The sequence below is a fragment of the Primulina eburnea genome, chromosome 2 (genome assembly GCF_022965805.1).
Source record: "Primulina eburnea isolate SZY01 chromosome 2, ASM2296580v1, whole genome shotgun sequence".
Taxonomy (NCBI): Eukaryota; Viridiplantae; Streptophyta; class Magnoliopsida; order Lamiales; family Gesneriaceae; genus Primulina; species Primulina eburnea.
The window spans coordinates 15,005,684-15,023,999 of record NC_133102.1 but is presented as its reverse complement, the minus strand read 5'-3'; the positions used below and the strand labels follow the sequence as shown (position 1 = coordinate 15,023,999).

Here is an 18,316-nt window from a genome sequence, read left to right as displayed (position 1 = left end):
AATGTGTATCTTTATAATTGATACGCACTCCACAGATAATTTCTTGCAATGTTCCAAGTACGAACACCTTCTGGTTTTGGTCCTCAGCATTTAAATCTATCGATTTTTTTTTTCGGGGTGCATATTTGTTGCCTGGTTACTAATTTACTTGATTTCACGATTACTGATTTACATCTACTTCAGTGTGACCTTAAACAAGTGAAGTAGAAATAAGCTATTGAAAACTGACATAAATTACCTGTTAGGTTCAGGAGAAAATCCAATAGTGTAGTATGTTGTGACCATCCACACAATAGCCTCAAACACGGATATTGGAATCCTTAGCAAAAACGTTGGCAAAGTGAAAGTCCAAGGAGGGTGAAAAAGAAGGTCCCTGTGTTTGTAAAAGACTGGAAGTCTTTGGATCGTCAGAGCGAGTTCTGAGAAACCATTAAAGGTATTGCATATCATGCTAAATAATAGTGCACCAATGTAGATAGCACCGTCTTGTTCATTCCTTGTTTGTAGCTGAGTTCGTAGAAACAGAGTTGATGTGATAATGGCCACAATGAATATTTGGATTGTCTTGAAAACATAAACAAAAGAATTTCTCTTGATCAAAAGCCATTCTTTATCAAAGTTGGCTTTGAGAAGCTCTCTTTTAGGGATTGAGTACTTTTTAAACACAAGAGCTGCTTTGTGACTTTGATTTCTGTCATAAGGGACAGATAGTTCGTTTTCAAGACGTAAGCCTGCATGAAACCGCTTGAATCTTTTTGCAAATTCACCTACTGAAATGTGGTGATATGGTTGGCTTCTATCTGCCCAATATTGCTCTTGATCTCTTTTCGATGTCACCTGTTACCAGTTTGGATTATACATTTGTAAGTCTTGCCATTATATATCAGAATCATGCGTATCATCTAACTGAATAATTTTAAGTTTCATGCATTTCGCTCATTAAACTTTTAAAGTTTCCAAATTAAGGTAATGCAGGTGAATGTAGTACCCAGAAGGAGGCGAGCAGCAAAGTTGCCTGCTTATAAAAAATCCTATACCCATCTCTACTGTCGTGCTTTACCTCTTGCAAGAAATCGGCAGTTCCTTTCCTCTCTGGACATCTGAAACCACAACTCTCAAAGAACTCAACTACATGTTCTCTGGGTCCCTGATAAACTATCTGGCCTTCTGATAACAGAATGATATCATCAAAAAGGTCAAATGTTTCAGGTGCTGGATGAAGAAGGGACATAAAGATTGTCGCTTCTGTGAGATGTACAATTTGTTGCAAACACTTGACAATTTGATAAGTCGTAGAGCTGTCTAGGCCGGTCGATATCTCATCCATGAACAGTGTCTTTGTTGGCCCAACTATCATCTCTCCTGCATCAGAATCAAAGCAAAAGTAGTGACTTCTTTACTCAAAGGTTCAGTTCCGTTACACCAGGTATTTTTAGTTGATACAAATTGCCATTTTTTAAATTTTTCGCATCGAACATCAAAGAAATCTTAAAGAGACTCATTTCTATTATGATGTCTTAGTTTTGGCGACAGTTGGACTTACTAAATTGTCATATTCCCCTCTATCATGTCTTATAATCTAAAAAATTGTCTTATAATCTAAAAAATACATAATTCATTAGTGTCTTGTGCTCAGGTACAAAAGTTTTTTGAGCATGAATGTCTCTTCATGATTTAGGAAGTCCTGGAAAGGAACCTTGATTATAGGTGGCTCAGGCAAGTTTACCCTCCAATAAAAATCCCTTTAAATTGTGTTTTGTCTAGGTTGCTTGTGACCCCATTTGAGTTTTAGTATGGTTCTAATACCATAGATGAGCAGCCCGAGTCCCGACTGGTTTGGAATCTGACTGTTAGATCTCAACTTACGCTCAAAAGTTCGTTTGCATCTGAATTTAGCTTTTCAAATTTAGCTGAACAGGCTCAATGTTTCCAGAAGTTAGAAAATATTAAATTTTTTTCAACTCAGTAAAATTAACTATAAAAGGTTCAAGTTAGAATTGTAGTCTTCAATCTAATAATAATAAATATTAAATAATAACATAAATACACGGAGAGCATGAGACGGAACTCGAGTTGAACTCTGTCAAGCTGAAGCTTTATTTGAACTCTAATCAAGCTTCTGTCTCCCGCCCTCTCCCCTTCACAAACACCTCATATTGCATCAGAAAGGTTGGTGACGACATAATTTGTAGCTCATACGACACATCAGGTGAAATTGATTTAGAAGAGTTGTTTTGTGAGGTTTAATTATTGGAAATGCGAACTCCATGTTTGAGCAATATGATATGATTTGTTCTTTTAGTGAGTGGACCTATTGTGTTAGGTCTACTTTCTTATATTGACTTTATTATATTAAATTGGACTATTTTCTCATTGTCATGCTTTTGGTAGATGGTGTTTAACAATATCCACTATAGGATTTAGTTAGCAGCTACGTTATCCATATCTTTACTCCTTAATGAATTAAGAAGAATAAGATTCATTGTCATGCTTTGGTAGATGGTTAGGTCATACTGATCTTTTGTTTTTTTGACCAACTGTACTATCTATTTGAAATCAGTTGTATATTTTAAATAAACTTTATTTAATTTTTCGAAGTGTAAACTTTTAGTATATACGTATGCAATTTGTATTTGAACTTAGGATACTCCATATTAAATTAGATTTAATGGTTTAAAAATGTGCATTAAACACGCAAATCACCTGTGGTAACACGCTTCTTTTGTCCACCCGAAATTCCTCTTATCAATTCATCTCCCACAATGGTGTCCCGGCACACATCTAGCCCCAATATCTGCATATATATTCAAAATTTGCCGAGGTAATATTAGCAGAAATTCATACATAAAATTTCACATATTTCTTGTATTTTTTTTTTAATTTAAGGTTTGTTTACCGACCAAAACCCTTGTACTTAATCAATGGCCCACTTCACCTAAAAGGGTCAATTTATGCCTCTTAACAAAGTCCAACAAAAGTCGTAACATAGAGTAGCTGAGTAGGTGAGGTGAGACTTCTTACCCCAACACATGATTAAGCTGCGACTTGAAAACGAAAGGCCCAAAAATATATTCGTTGAAACTGATCGTTTGGTCTTCCTAAACCTTATCTTATACTAATCCTTATCAAATATATAGACTTCTTTATTCGTTGGTTAAATTGGATGAACATAGCAGAGCAAAACAAAATGGGATTTACTGAATTTCGACTTAAGTAGGACGTGGCTTAAGAGATAAAACAAATATGTTTTCAAAAATTACACAATAGTAGGAGTTTTTTTTTTAAGTACATAAAAGTTCTGCTCTTCCTCACATTGGAGTCCTAACTCCATCCGATTGTCCGAATTTGATATTAGTTTTTATGCTAATAATTGACAACAAATTCTTAGTATGGCAGGGTTAACTGTCCGCAATGTGCTTAATTGTTGAAGAAAAATCTTGGAAATAATGTGTTTTCCTAATATTTGTTTTTCTTACCTTTAGTGTGTAATCTGTGACGAGGCTGCTTTCGACTCCTTGCATTGCAGTTGCCTGATGAAAAAGAAAGAAAACGCAGAACTTAATGATATTTGATATATTGCTTAACCACACTGTTTAATCTAATTAGAATATTAGATTACCTTCATGAAAAGATCAACTTCTGCCTCAGGAAATATGCCAGCTTCCTTTTCTCTTCTGGCAAGCTCACTCAAAAGGTCTGTTCAATTTTTATTATCATTAAATATAAACCCCGTTGCATTGTTATACTGATATATATATCTCGTGCGAAATTCGTTCGTAGCTTGAAATTATATATGTTTGCTATGAAAACACGTTCTGTACCAATTGTGAAAGTTGTGTAAAACAAAAAAATCCTGAGATGTGTGAAGAGGTGTGTGCTACGACGAAGTAACTGGAAACTATTGTGAGATTGCTGATGTTATTTTAGTAAAGGGTCAAAGCGATTGTGTTAGTACCATATCGTGATCCGACCCCTTGGCATCTGGCAGAGAAATCCAGGGTTTCTTTGACAGTCATTTCTCCGACATGAACATCGTTCTGGCTAATGTAGGCTGATGTTTTCTGCGGCACAAATTCATCGAGCATGTGTCCGTTGTATGTGATCTCACCCCTTGTCTGTTCAACATTTTTAATAAACAAGAATAATTTCGAAGGTAAGCTCATGCCGCAATGAGATACCAAATTCGAAGTATTAGTAAAACAAAAATTTGAATATTAAGGTGAACGAATATGTGAATCGGAGTGGAATATGTGGTCACTAAAATTAATTCAATATTGAATCACTTGTTAGGTTATGAGCCCGAGAGAGTGCTAGATGAATTATAAATAATGGGCATCGATGTGCAAGTGATTTAGGAATGACAGAAATTGTCTTTTGAGAGAATGCAATACATGCACAGAAATCTAATTTCATATCAAGATATAAATGATTTGAGTTTTTCCACCAAAAAGTTTTAAATGGTCTGTGATACCCCTATAAGGGCCCGGGTCATGGATGACCCAGGAAGTTTCATTGGGTAGCCCATATAGAAACCAAGAGGGCGATTATTACCTACACGACTGGGCACTTCGTGCACAGCCGGGTATTTACTTACCTCCCGGGCAGCTAGGGACCGGGCTTTCATGCTAAAGCCGAGGGCTCAATACCTGAGTAACTTACTTAGAGGATCTTATAAATTATAGGGAAGAAAGCAACTGGGCGGGAAATCAACGTCTTTAGCCTGAACGTATCCCCGAAAATATTGAGAAGAAAAGGACTGGACATGCAGTCAACGTCCCTTATTCTTGGAGTACCCACGAAGCTATCGGGAAGAAAGGGACCCGACAGGCCGTCAACGTCCGAGGGTACAAGTAGTAGGTGAGCACGCGCATCAAGGTAACCCTAGCTTCCCCTCCTATAAATAACAGGTATAATTGCCATTTACGGGGTCTAGAATCTCTTCATTCGCAAGCATTCATACATATTTACTCAAGTTTTCTTCCTTGACAACCCTGCTGACTTAAGCATCGGAGTGGTCACGCCAGACACCCCTCCGACGCCCATTCACGAGTTCCTTTCATTGTTTGCAGGTCACAGTGGAAGCCATTTACCTTGTTCAATTTCCTAAACAACACTATAAATTTTTGATTTGATCCGGTGGAGCACCCGACCCTGCTCATCCATTTCATCCGGATTGTATCATTGGCGCCGTCTGTGGGAAATTGAGACTAAGGCGTTGATATGGCTCACACGAGGAAGACTAACCAGAATAATTCCCGGGTTCAAGGAGCCGACGCAAATCATTCGAGACAAGAGGATGCTCCCCCTGATCTTATTACTATGACTCCAGCGGAGTTGGATAAGCGTATTAATGAAGCCGTAGAGAAAGCTATGGCTAGGCGGGAAGCTTCCCACCATGATATACCACTCGAGAAGGAACCAGAAAAAGAGCAGGAGCAGCAGCAGGAATTGAGGGAGGAGGAGAAGAGGGGAGAAGTGGAGGAATCCTCTGCTAGATCTAAGTCACCAACGATAGTCGAGGAGATGTTGGAGTTAAAACAGAAAATGAAAGTCTTGGAAGGACAGCTGGAAAATCGTGGAACTTCTCGAGCGTCTGTCAAGGGACGCCTGTTTGCCGAGGCAATTATTCGGGAACCTCTTCCTGGAAACTTTAAATCTGCTAAAGTAAGGGCGTATGATGGAAACGAGGACCCGGAAGAACACTTGGCCAGGTTCGAGAATATGGCTATGCTGCACTGTTACACCGATAGGATCAAGTGTAAAGTGTTTTTGACTACGCTGGTGGACTCAGCTCAGAGATGGTTGATGGGTTGGCTCCATTGAGTATTAAATCCTTTGAGGATTTTCAGAAAGCCTTCTTACACCATTTCAGCAGCAGTAAGAAGTATAAGAAAACTGCTTTCAGTTTGTTCGAGGTGAGACAGGAGCCGGAGGAAAGTTTGAGGATGTATATCAAGAGATTTAACAAAGTGGCTTTGGATGTGCCTACTTGTGCTGCAGAGAAAAAAACTACTGCCTTCACTCAAGGCTTAAAAGAGAGTGAGTTTTTCAAGTCATTAACGAAAAAAGTGCCTGAAGACTTTGAGGATTTGCTGTCTCGGGCAGAGAAGTATATCAACATGGAGGAAGCCCAGAAACAAAAGAGGGAAGCCATCAGGAAGGAAAGAGGGGACCGGGCACCTAAGCCCGAGGAGAGAGGACCACGGCGGGGTAATCCAGGGCACTTTTCCCCGCATGTGCCTCTGAAAATTATCCGTGAAAGAGAAGTGCAGGAATGCAGTAGGTATCCGGTTCCCAGTCATCAGCTGTCCCAACCCGAGAAAAATGGATTTTGCACCAGGCATGGTGTGTGTCAGCATAGCACCGAGAATTGTAAAGTTTTGAAAAGAAGTTATGTCCCACCCACCAATCAGGGGCACGACCAGTACACCAAGAGGTCGAGAGGTCCACCTTGGACCTCCCGGCCACCAGTACCTAATGCTCGAGTAGACTCAAGAAACAACCCGAGAAACGATATGGGTAGGAAGAGGGAGCCAGAACCCGAGAAGAGGAGCCCTTCGTCCCCTGCTGCTGGACTGATTAAGATGATATCGGGAGGATCTACCGATGGGGATTCAAATCGGGCCAGGAAATCAAGAAGTAGGCGGAAGTGTCTGGAGGTGGAAGGATCTAGGAGGAACGAGGCCGTGATCAGCTTTGGCCCGGAAGACCTAAAGGGAATAAACATGCCCCACAATGATGCTTTGGTTATCCAAGCCCGGGTGGCCAATTACGACATTCTGAGAGTCTTTGTGGATTCCGGCAGTTAAGTCAATGTGATTTTCAAAGATGCCTTAGTGCAGATGGATTTGCAAGGGTTTAAGTTGGAAGTTGTGGAGACTGCTCTTTTTGGTTTTGCTGGACATGCGGTTTATCCGGAGGGAGAAATTGTTCTGCCGCTCACTCTAGGCTCCCGGGACATCAAGAAAACGGTCATGACCACCTTCACAGTGGTGGACTCCCCATCATCTTACAATATCATTCTGGGGAGGCCGGCCATGAATGAGTTGAGGGCAGTAGCATCTACTTATCATCAAAAGATCAAATTTCCAGTGGGAAGCCAGGTGGGAGAAGTTCGTGGAGATCAACCCTCTTCCCGAAAATGTTATGTGGAAGGTATCCGGGCAGATCAAGGCAAGTCGAGAAAGGAGGGGAAGAAAGCCAGGGTGGAGGAAATTTGGAAGGGCGGAGTGGAGAAAGGAGAAGTCCACTTTGTGGCAGAGGAAGAGCAGGAAGCTGTGGAGATAGGACCAGGCCAACAGATCCGGGTGGCCCGAGACCTCGATATATCCACCCGGGTCAGTTTACTTAAATGTTTAAAGACTAATATTCATGTGTTTGCCTGGTCCCAGCAGGAACTAACAGGGATTTCACCCCTGATATCTGAGCATCAATTAAACATTCTCCCGGGAGCTCACCCGATCAAACAGAAGAAGAGACACTTTGGTCCCGAGAAAGACAAAGTTATTGATGAACAGGTGAAAGAGTTGCTGCAAGCCGGCCACATCCGGGAGATACAATTTCCTACCTGGCTCTCGAATGTGGTGCTGGTACCCAAAGCCGCGGGGAAATGGAGGATGTGTGTTGATTTCCGGGACCTCAATAAAGCCTGTCCAAAAGATCATTACCCATTGCCCCGGATTGATCAGTTGGTGGACTCCACCTCAGGCTTCGAACTGCTCAGTTTCATGGATGCCTATCAGGGATATCATCAAATTCCTTTGGCAAAAAATGATCAAGAAAAGGCTAGCTTTATCACCTCGGGAGGTACATTTTGTTATGTTGTGATGCCTTTCGGGTTAAAAAATGCAGGGGCCACATATCAGCGTTTAATGGATAAAGTCTTTGAGAAGCAGCTGGGAAGGAATCTGGAGGTTTATGTGGATGATATTCTGGGAAAGTCAATGGAGGTGATGGATTTTATTGATGATTTGGAAGAAACCTTTACCACTTTGACATCTTATGGAGTCAAGCTCAATCCTGCTAAATGTATTTTCGGAGTCAAGAGTGGTAAGTTCTTGGGCTTTATAGTGACAGAGCGGGGAATCGAGATCAACCAAGAAAAAGTGAAGTCCGTCTTATGTATGCCTTCTCCCCGATCTGTCAAAGAAGTGCAGAAGCTGACCGGGAGGATTGCCTCTCTATCTCGGTTTATATCCCGGTCAGCCCACAGAAGTTATCCTTTCTTTCAGGTTCTCAGAAAAGCCCAAAAGTTCGGATGGGATGACAAGTGCGAGCAGGCTTTCCAAGATCTTAAAAAGCATCTGGCTGAGCTCCCAGTTCTGGTAAAGCCTGAGCCCGGGGATAAGTTGTTTGTCTATTTATCCACTACTGAATATGCTGTCAGCTCTGTCTTAATAAAGGAAGAAGGCTCGGATCAAAAGCCTGTCTATTATGTCAGTCACGCTCTAAGAGGTCCCGAGCTGCGGTATAGTGAAGTGGAGAAGATGGCCCTGGCTTTAGTTGTGACTGCCCGGAAATTGCGGCCTTATTTTCTATCACATCCTATTATCGTTCTTACTAACAGCCCGCTTGGAAGAATTATGACTCACGCTGAAGTATCCGGGCGGATGATCAAATGGAATGTGGAATTGGGGGAATACGATATTGAGTATAAGCCCCGGGTGGCCATAAAAGCGCAGGCTTTATCCGATTTCCTATCTGAGATGATTCAACCTGTTGAGGAAGAGAGATGGAGGGTGTTTGTAGATGGGGCCTCTTGCCTGGTTGGATGTGGAGTCGGAGTCGTGATAATCTCCCCATCGGGAGAGAAGATTAAATTGGCAGTCAAAATTGATTCCCGGGTAACAAATAATGAAGCAGAATATGAGGTTGTTCTAGCCGGCATCCGAGCTGCCCGAGAAATTGGAGGGCCAGGATTATATTGTATTCCGATTCACAGTTGATTACTCAGCAGATCAAGGGGGTGTATGAGGTCAAGGACGACAAAATGCTCAAATATTTGCATCTCATCAAATCCCAGGCAGTCGTATTTGTGGATTGGAGCATCGAAGAGATACCCCGAGAAGAAAATGGAGAGGCTGATGCCCTAGCAAAAATGGCTGCTTCTTTGTCGGAAGACAGCACCCGGGAGGTTTTGTTTGTTTCCCGAGTAGTTTTAACTATTGAAGAAGAGAAAATGTTGACAATACCCGAGGATTCTTGGATGACCCCTCTGATCAAATTCATCCGGGACAATGAATTGCCCGAGGAGAAAGCTCGAGCACAGAAAATAAAAAGACAAGCCCCCAGGTTTGTTCTCTTAAATAATATCTTATACAGGAGATCATTCCAGGGACCATTATTGAAGTGTTTGAGCGGGAAGGAAGTGATTTATGTTCTTCAAGAGATTCATGAAGGATGCTGTGGTGAGCATTTGGGGGGAACATCTTTAGCTCGGAAAGCGATGCTAGCCGGGTTCTGGTGGCCGACTCTTCACCATGATTCGGCTCGAGTGGTCCGGACTTGTGAAGGCTGTCAGCATCATTCAAACTTTCAACACAGCCCAGCCACTCCTATGAAGCCTATTTGGGCATCTTGTCCTTTTGATCAATGGGGTATGGATATAGTCGGTCCATTTCCGGTTGCTCGGGCTCAGAAAAAATTCTTGTTGGTGGCTGTGGATTATTTCTCTAAGTGGGTGGAAGCCGAGCCCTTGGCTAAAATCACCGAACAAGAGGTTTTAAAATTCTTATGGAAGAATATAGTATGTCGCTTCGGCATACCCCGGCGATTGATCTCGGATAATGGGAGACAGTTTCAAGGAAAGGAAATAACATCTTGGTGCCGGGAAATGAAGATCACCCAGTCCTTCACTTCTGTTGCGTACCCTCAGGCCAATGGGCAGACAGAAGTTGTAAACAGAATCATTGTGCAGGCTTTAAAGACCAGACTACAAGGCAAAGGAAAGGACTGGGTAGAAGAATTGTCTAGTGTACTATGGGCATACAGGACTACTCCCCGGGCACCTACTCAAGAAACTCCGTTCAGCCTGGTATATGGATCTGAGGCCATCCTTCCTGTTGAGATCGGTCAAACATCTGCCTGGGTAGAATCTTACCCGAGCAACAATGAGGATAGCCGTGCATTGGAACTGGATCTATAAGAAGAAAAGAGGGATCAAGCCATGATCCGGATGGAAGCATATCGGAACCGGGTCATGAAATCCTACAACAAAAGGGTCCGAGTTCGAGACTTGCAAATAGGGGACTTGGTTATGAAGAAGGTTAATCCAGCTGGGGACGTGGGCAAGCTCGAAGCTCGATGGGAGGGGCCTTACAAAATCATTAGGAGAGTTAGTTCAGGATCTTTTTACCTGGAAGATGCTCAGGGTAAACTTCTTAAGAGACCTTGGAATGTACTTCATTTGAAGAAATATTATGCTTAGCCAATGTATGGATGTAATTTTCACTTTGAAGAAATAATAAAGGATCGCTTTCCTCATACTTTTGCCTACTATAAGTGATAATGCGGAAAACTGAGGAGACATAAGCCCAGGGTACTACTCCCTGGCTCGGGGCTCCGTACTTCGACCATTCCAAAGTCCCGGGACCTGTTCCCCGGCCTAAGGTTCCGCACCTTAGTCTTACATAAGCCCAGGGTACTACTCTCTGGCTCGGGGCTCCGTACCTCGACCATTCCAAAGTCCTGGGACCTGTTCCCCGGCCTAAGGTTCCGCACCTTAGTCTTACATAAGCCCAGGGTACTACTCCCTGGCTCGGGGCTCCGTACCTCGACCATTCCAAAGTCCCGGTACATGTTCCCCGGCCTAAGGTTCCGCACCTTAGTCTTACATAAGCCCAGGGTACTACTCCCTGGCTCGGGGCTCCGTACCTCGACCATTCCAAAGTCCCGGGACCTGTTCCCCGGCCTAAGGTTCCGCACCTTAGCTCTTCATAAACCCAGGGCACTACATCCTGTTAAGTGTTCGTTCGTTCCAGGCATTTACATCACAGATATCCATTTAAAGTGCGGAAGGCTAATACCCGCTCACATAATTTGGTATCTTAGTTAGTTCTCAACACTTGGAAAACTGTGAGATTTGTTAGAACAAGAATATCCTGATCATATAAGGATCGAATGCTGAATTTTTATAAATATTGCAAAGAAGGATAAAAGGAAAGAAAATATTGCATTACTACGAAGCCCGAAGGCAGAGAGTGAACTTAAAAATAAAAAGATTACAAGCCTATTCTATATCAACAGGGCTGGTTTCTGGCTCTTTCTCCTCCTCTGTCGGCTTCTCTGTTTGCTCTGCTTCTTCCTCTCCAGGTTTTTCTTCTTCCTCCCCCTCTACAGACTTCTCCTGCTCTTCCTCCTCTCCAGGTTTGCCTTCCCCTTCCTCCCCTTCGGATGAATCTTCATTGTCTCCCGCCCCGGCTCCTGCAAGGGATGCAATGGCTAGCCTGAAGTCTGGGAAGTTTGCCTTATCCTCAGGTATAAGCCCGGCTTCTTTAAATTGTTGGCGACATCTGTTGAAGCCGGTCTTAAAGAGAGGATAGGCTCGATCCTCAACTGCTGCCTTGAATTCTGAGGACTCCAGGAAGGAAATCCTCAGTTGCTCCTTTTGGCTCTCAAACTCGGCCAGGGCCACCTCCGCTTTCTCAGCCCGGGACATCTGTTGTTCTATGGTGTCCATCAGGGAGAGGTTCTTACCTTCAAGAACCGAATTGTGTCCTCGGAGAGCTTCCTCCCTGATGTGACCTTCATTTATTTCATCCCGGGCTTTGGCCAGCTCCGCCTGGGCAGACTCCATAGAACCCCGAAAGGTAGCCACCTCTTCCGCGTAAACTCCCTTTAACCGGGCCAGCTCCGCTTGAATGCGCTCGTGCGCTTCTTGAATAGCCTGAAGCTGAGGAGCCTGTCGATGGTCAAGGAGGTCACCTCTTCGTGGGCCGATATCATCATGTGAGCACCCTGTTCAAAAGAGAAGGCAGATCAAAATAAATAAAAATAATAAGTGAGGAGAAAGAAAGAAGAGGAGAAAAGAAGCTTACAGCCAGAAGCATGTTCACGCCCTCCTGGTACCGAGGGGTCGGCGGCACACCCTGGAGGAAGGCCTCATCAACAGGAAGGAGCATCTGCTTGAATAGGTTTACTCTGACTCGAGAATCTTTTTCAGCAAAGAAACTAGCCCGAGCAGAAGGTGCTGAGGGGAGGGGCCCTTGCAAGGACTCTTGGAGAGATCCTTGGGAAAAATCTTGAAAGGGCGCCTGGTCATAGCGCAGAAGGGGAGGTGTGTCTGACTGGTGCGCTTGAGAGGAAGCTTGACCCCCCTCTTGGTCATCTTCGCTAATAGTCAGAACCGGGATGGTCATCATTTTTCGCTGCCTCTGGCGAAGGGGGAGGGTATCTTCCTCCTCTTCTCGAGACTCAGGTGCCACTCTTTTTGATTCAGATTGTACCCGGTCCGTCTTCTTTGCCTTGGCTGCCGCATCCTCAACTCCCTTTTCGGCAGCAGCCTTCCGGGCTGCCCTCCTCTTCTCCTTGGCTGCCTTTTCGGCTGCCCATTTCTTGGCAAAAGCCTCTTCCATTGAATCTGCATAAAGAGCAGAAGAAGTTAAAATACGAGTGCAAATATAAAGTAAGAGAGCAATTGCATAATGGATAAAGAAAAATTACCGGGTTGAAGACCCGATCCAGCAACTTCATCGATCACTCGGTCAATCGGATCCTCAACCCGGCCACTTAAGTGATGGGTAACTAGTTGCTCTTGGGTAATAAGGGTGGAGGAAGAAAACTTTCTACCCTCTACCAAGGCAAGGCTTCGGGTATAAAATTCCTCAAATTTATATGCCCGGGGAAGTTCTGGCTGAGCAGGAAAAGAAGCGAGGAACCCGGTTGGGCAATCAATAGGACCCGGGATGCGAATGAAAAAATATCTTCCTTTCCACCCCTTTTGAGAAGAAGGGATATCATCAAGAAAGCGGGCATTAAGCCGGGCAGAAAGGGAAAAGGCATTATCTCCTAATCTACAAATAAAAAAGTAATGAAAAACTTTGGAATTCATTACTAGATCATGCATCCGGAAGAGGACAAAGACCGAAGCCATGATCCGGAAAGAATTGGGGTGGAATTGATTAATAGGTACACCAAAGAATTTGGTAACCTCGATATAGAATGGGGAGATAGGGAATCGGAGACCATTTCGAAGCTGGTCCCGGAAAAAAGTAATATAACCCGAGGGGGGTTGATCGGCCCGGTCAGAGGGCTCGGGTACGAGAATAGGGTAAGAAGAAGGAATGGCCCCTAGGGTTCGAAGTTCCTCCTCTGCTCCTGGACGCAAGGAGCTTTGCAGAGAAGAAAACCAGGGAATCTCTGGGATCTCGGCGGAAGGACGGTCGGAAGCCCGGACCTTGCCTTTTCCCTTGTCTTTTTTAGGGATCCGGGAAAGACCCGAAGAAGAGGGTTTAGAGGGTCTGGAAGAAGATGGGGGTTTCAAGCTTATAGGTTTTCTGGCGGTATGGGTAGAAGGGCGGCGAGAAGTGGGAGAAGGAGACGAATCAGAACGAAGAGCAGTAGATTCATACCCCGCCGAGCCTCGTGCATTAGCCCCGGAGGTGGAGGAAGTAGAGTTAGACATGATGGAAAGAGAAAACTTACAAGTGCGGTGGAAGATCATCGGAGGAAGGAAAGTTTGAATGCCGGAAATTGCGAGAAAAGAATTTGCAAGGGTTTCGCCGAGAATGGTGATTTGAAAGTGATTTTTGGAAAACCCTAGGGTTGCTATATATAAGGGATGAAGGACGATCTGGACCGTCGACTGAAAACACGTGTGCGGTCTCGATGCGCCCCAGAAATCACAACGGGCATAATGAAAGGACGGCTACGCAGATCGAGGCGTCATGATGGCTTATCTACTCGGAATGCGAATCGACTGTAGCGGTTGTTCAGTAGGGCCCATATCATTTTAACCCTGCGTCAATCACCTAGGGGTACGAAGTGTTATCTTACTTTAAGCCCGGGAGGTTTAAGGCCCCGGCATTTTTACTTTAAGCCCGGGAGGTTTAAGGCCCCGGCATTTTATTTTAAGCCCGGGAGGTTTAAGGCCCCGGCACATTATTTTAAGTCCGGGAGGTTTAAGACCCCGGCACATTATTTTCAGTCCGGGAAATTTAAAGCCCCGGCATTTTATTCCAAACAGAGCTCTAATACTTTATTTAAAGTAGGTGAGATTTTTGTTCTAGATGATCCAATCGCAGATTTACGAATTATATTCGGTTCATCATTGATTAACGTGCGAAGAAGAAAATGAAACAAATAAACAGATTTTATTCATAAAGGAATCGCTCATGCCTAGCACCAATTATTAGTACACCTACGACATCCTGCCACTCGTGGATCCAGTGGGTTAGTTCAGGAGACTGGGCGATGTTAAAGGACTCAGAGGATGAAATCTTTTCCAGTTGACGCCCTTCCTTCAGCAGCATCGCATGAAGCAGGACTTCATCAGTAGCTAGCGTGGCATTAAGATCTTGAATTTTATGCCAAGTGGACATCACCTTCGACAGGACCAACTCCTCAATGGTCCTCCTCAGATCCTCCATATGAGGATGTAGGGTATTGGGCGCTGGGACGTATATGCCACTGCAGACCGTTGATTCGCTCGAACTTGCCATGTCGAAGGTGTTATCTCTTACCTCCCATTGCCTTCCTGTATTTATAAGCACGTAGCATTCATTATTGAGGTAGGCGAAGAGATTGTTACGAATATCGAGGTACTAAAGTACTAGTCGTCAGAAGAAGAAAGGACATACGCGATTATCGAGGTGTCAGACTTATTCATTTCCCGAAATACGAAGCGTCTCCAGGAAGGAATTAAGGCTGAAACCTGTCATCATAACAATCGGGACATCCAGGTAAGCGGGGTAACATTTGTATTGAGTCCGGGAGGTTTAAAGCCCCGGCATTTTCTCTTGAGTCCGGGAGGTTTAAGGCCCCGGCATTTTCTCTTGAGACCGGGAGGTTCGAGGCCCCGGCATATTATTGCAAGCCCGGGAGATACGACGCCCCGACATGCTACTTTTAAGCCCGGCGGATATACTTGAATCGAACAAATTAAGGTATCCTAAATAATCCTTCTCAAAATGATAAACTGATGGCGATAGTTGGGTGGAATAGACGTGTGCCATTAATGCACTAATCAGTACGAATCAACCTTTTTTACGCCAGAGGTGTCGCATCCTTAGGTCTTTTCGATAAGACTTGAGAAAGATGGGGCCCCGGTATTCCCTCCGAAACCCGAGAGATGCGGAGCTCGGGCATCCTTTTTGTTAGAAATACGAAATCCTCACGTCTCCGGTTGTTACTTATTATTAGTTAATCTTGTCATTTGAGTTGTGCAGCCCGTGAGATATGCATCAGATAAAATAGTTCAAAGACAGTAAACTCGGATAATAATTTTATTTAAAGAAATTATTTCGGATTACATCGAAATATGCCTCCTCTACGAAGGCTTTCCACAGATACATCCAACGCTCACTTCTTGTGTAGCCCTTCCTTCGTAGCTCTTGGTGTCAGTGATATCGTTGAGAGTGTTCCTCTCTTTACGGAGCATCAGTTCGTACATGTGATCCTCTTCAAAAGGATCCCCCAACTCGGAAATACGTAGGTACTCCCGATACTTCTCCAATTTCGCCAGCAGCCGGGTAGTATTAGCCTCACCACAGTAGTAGAGAAGTTTTAACTCCTGCAGTGCCTCCCAGAAGGCAAGAATCTTGTGAAAGACCTCCTCTTCTATTTCCGTCTTTTGTCTCTCCGTAGACGCATTCATGAACTCTTCCGCCAGATCGGGGACACTGGGATCGCTAGCACCTGCCATTATATCTTTCTAACAACACTTTGCTGGTATGATGGCGGATCGGTAAGGCACTATTTATGATAAGAACAAAGTAATAATGACCGTTGATCTTCAAGATGCATGAACGGTTGAGATAAGTTTTGGAAATTGTGCCGGGAGGTGAAAAGGCGTGCACAGCTGTCGAGGTGTCAGACTTATCCATTTCTCGAGATGTGGAGCGTTCTCTAGTAGGAATTAATTTTGGGTGCATCTCATTGTAACGAATGCGAAATTCAGGGAGGCTGGATAACAATTCATTCGGGTCCGGGAGACAAATCATCCAGGCGTGACATCTCTTCTACGGGATATTTGAAGGCTCCGATGCTATCATACACCATGAATTATTTCGCACCAATCGGGACAGCGAGTGAGACTCTAGCCCGACTATTTTAGGGATGGATGGTGATACCTCTATAAGGGCCCGGGTCATGGATGACCCAGGAAGTTTCATTGGGTAGCCCGTATAGAAACCAATAGGGCGATTATTACCTACACGACTGGGCACTTCGTGCATAGCCGGGTATTTACTTACCTCCCGGGCAGCTAGGGACCGGGCTTTCATGCTAAAGCCGAGGCTCAATACCCGAGTAACTTACTTAGAGGATCTTATAGATTATAGGGAAGAAAGCGGCTGGGCGGGAAGTCAACGTCTTTAGCCTGAACGTATCCCCGAAAATATTGAGAAGAAAAGGACTGGACATGCAGTCAACGTCCCTTATTCTTGGAGTACCCACGAAGCTATCGGGAAGAAAGGGACCCGACAGGCCGTCAACGTCCGAGGGTACAAGTAGTAGGTGAGCACGCGCATCAAGGTAACCCTAGCTTCCCCTCCGGCGCCCATTCACGAGTTCCTTTCATTGTTTGCAGGTCACAGTGGAAGCCATTTACCTTGTTCAATTTCCTAAACAACACTATAAATTTTTGATTTGATCCGGTGGAGCACCCGATCCTGCTCATCCATTTCATCCGGATTGTATCAGTCTGGTTGTTTTTATTCGTTTGATCATAAGCTCAAACCATGCAAAATTAGCATTTAAGGGTGTTGTTCAGGTAGAAATATACACAATAAAGTGGCGGAAAATAGGAGGGTTAATAAAATAGGAGCGTGCACAATTAAGATTTTATACGTAACTCAATTTCTCGTAAATTATAAGTCTCAAACCTTTAAAGTAGGATCTAATTTTCCGGCCAGAGCCAACAAAAGAGTTGTTTTCCCAGAAGATGGAGGTCCCAATAGAAGGGTCATTCTGTGCACACAAAAAATACTTGTTACTTTGTATAGTATTAAATATTAATCAATCTACAGATTACCCATTTTCAGTACATAACTACATATATACCTCGACGGTTTAATGATGCCTGATGCATCTTTTAGTATGGTAAGTTTTGTCTTCTTGGCCGACCTAATGCCAAAGCAACTCAGCCCTGTCTCGGCCATGTTACGCACGACATTCGGCAAGCTTGGAAGAGCCCGGTCTCCCACGAAACGGTTGGCCTCAACCGTCAAGTGTTCGAACCTAACTTCTACAGTAGGTAGTGTGATCCCAACTCTGCCATGAATTACAACTTAAATAACATAGTAAAATTACCAAACACAAGAATTAAAAGAATAAACTGTAACAAACAAAAAAAAATCCCGGGATTTAGGGACCTAACATTAATTTCGTTCATGTCCACAAATTTGATTTTGTCAAGTATCAATTTAGCTCGAGCTCATATCAATACCCTTTAATTTTAATAAATTAATTTAAAATAACATTAATCCGTTTGTCCGCGTTTCACGCTCAACACACACTTCATCGAATAACTAGGTACCGAAAAAGGATAATAACTTCTTGGTTTAGTGGCAAAGGTAAAACCCAAAATCATACAAGCCTTGAGTTCAAATCTCATTTTTATGAATAGTAGTTAGATTAGACAAGAAATTCTTGAATGCACGAAAAAAAAAAAGCATGTGTCGTGAGGAAAAAGAAAAACGGCATGCCTCTATAACAATATATTGATAAATAATACTAGTAATCATTGAAATAATAATTTTTATATAAAATATGATAGATCTATTGGGTTTTTTTTGATAAAATTTTGTTGAAGCCAAAGCATTTTAATAAAGATAAAAATAGACGATCTATTGTTCAAATAATAAATATCGAGTGACAAATATATATTGAAATATTTAAATCAGATGCTACCTATATTGATTTTAGTCAAGTTTTATTTATTATAAAATACATAATTAAAGATTTATTTAATACTTGTAATTTGATTTCTTATTAACAGTAGCAACTATACTGCATGATCACTTAATTTTAAAAATCTCTATCCCATTTAAATTAGAGTAGGTCTTTTGCTGCAACGGTTTCACTGATTTATATCTATATAAAAGGTTGACTCGAACCATACTTGTAATGAAAATAAATATATTTGATATAAAAGACTCAA

General features: G+C 43.2%; 1 protein-coding gene across 1 annotated transcript in view; it reads right to left on the bottom strand.

The window, feature by feature from the left end:
* LOC140824141 (ABC transporter G family member 36-like) overlaps positions 1–17,352 on the bottom strand; it is a 34,521-nt gene extending 17,169 nt beyond the window's left edge. Inside the window, exons 1-8 of the mRNA XM_073185739.1 lie at positions 17,218–17,352; positions 17,040–17,124; positions 3,956–4,115; positions 3,620–3,696; positions 3,477–3,530; positions 2,704–2,794; positions 1,061–1,362; positions 239–837 (exon numbers count right to left, since the gene is read on the bottom strand). Coding sequence (XP_073041840.1) covers positions 239–837; positions 1,061–1,362; positions 2,704–2,794; positions 3,477–3,530; positions 3,620–3,696; positions 3,956–4,115; positions 17,040–17,124; positions 17,218–17,315 — 1,466 coding nt within the window. The 5' untranslated portion in view covers positions 17,316–17,352. The remainder of the gene's footprint in view (positions 1–238; positions 838–1,060; positions 1,363–2,703; positions 2,795–3,476; positions 3,531–3,619; positions 3,697–3,955; positions 4,116–17,039; positions 17,125–17,217) is intronic.
* Between the last annotated feature and the right edge of the window lie 964 nt (positions 17,353–18,316).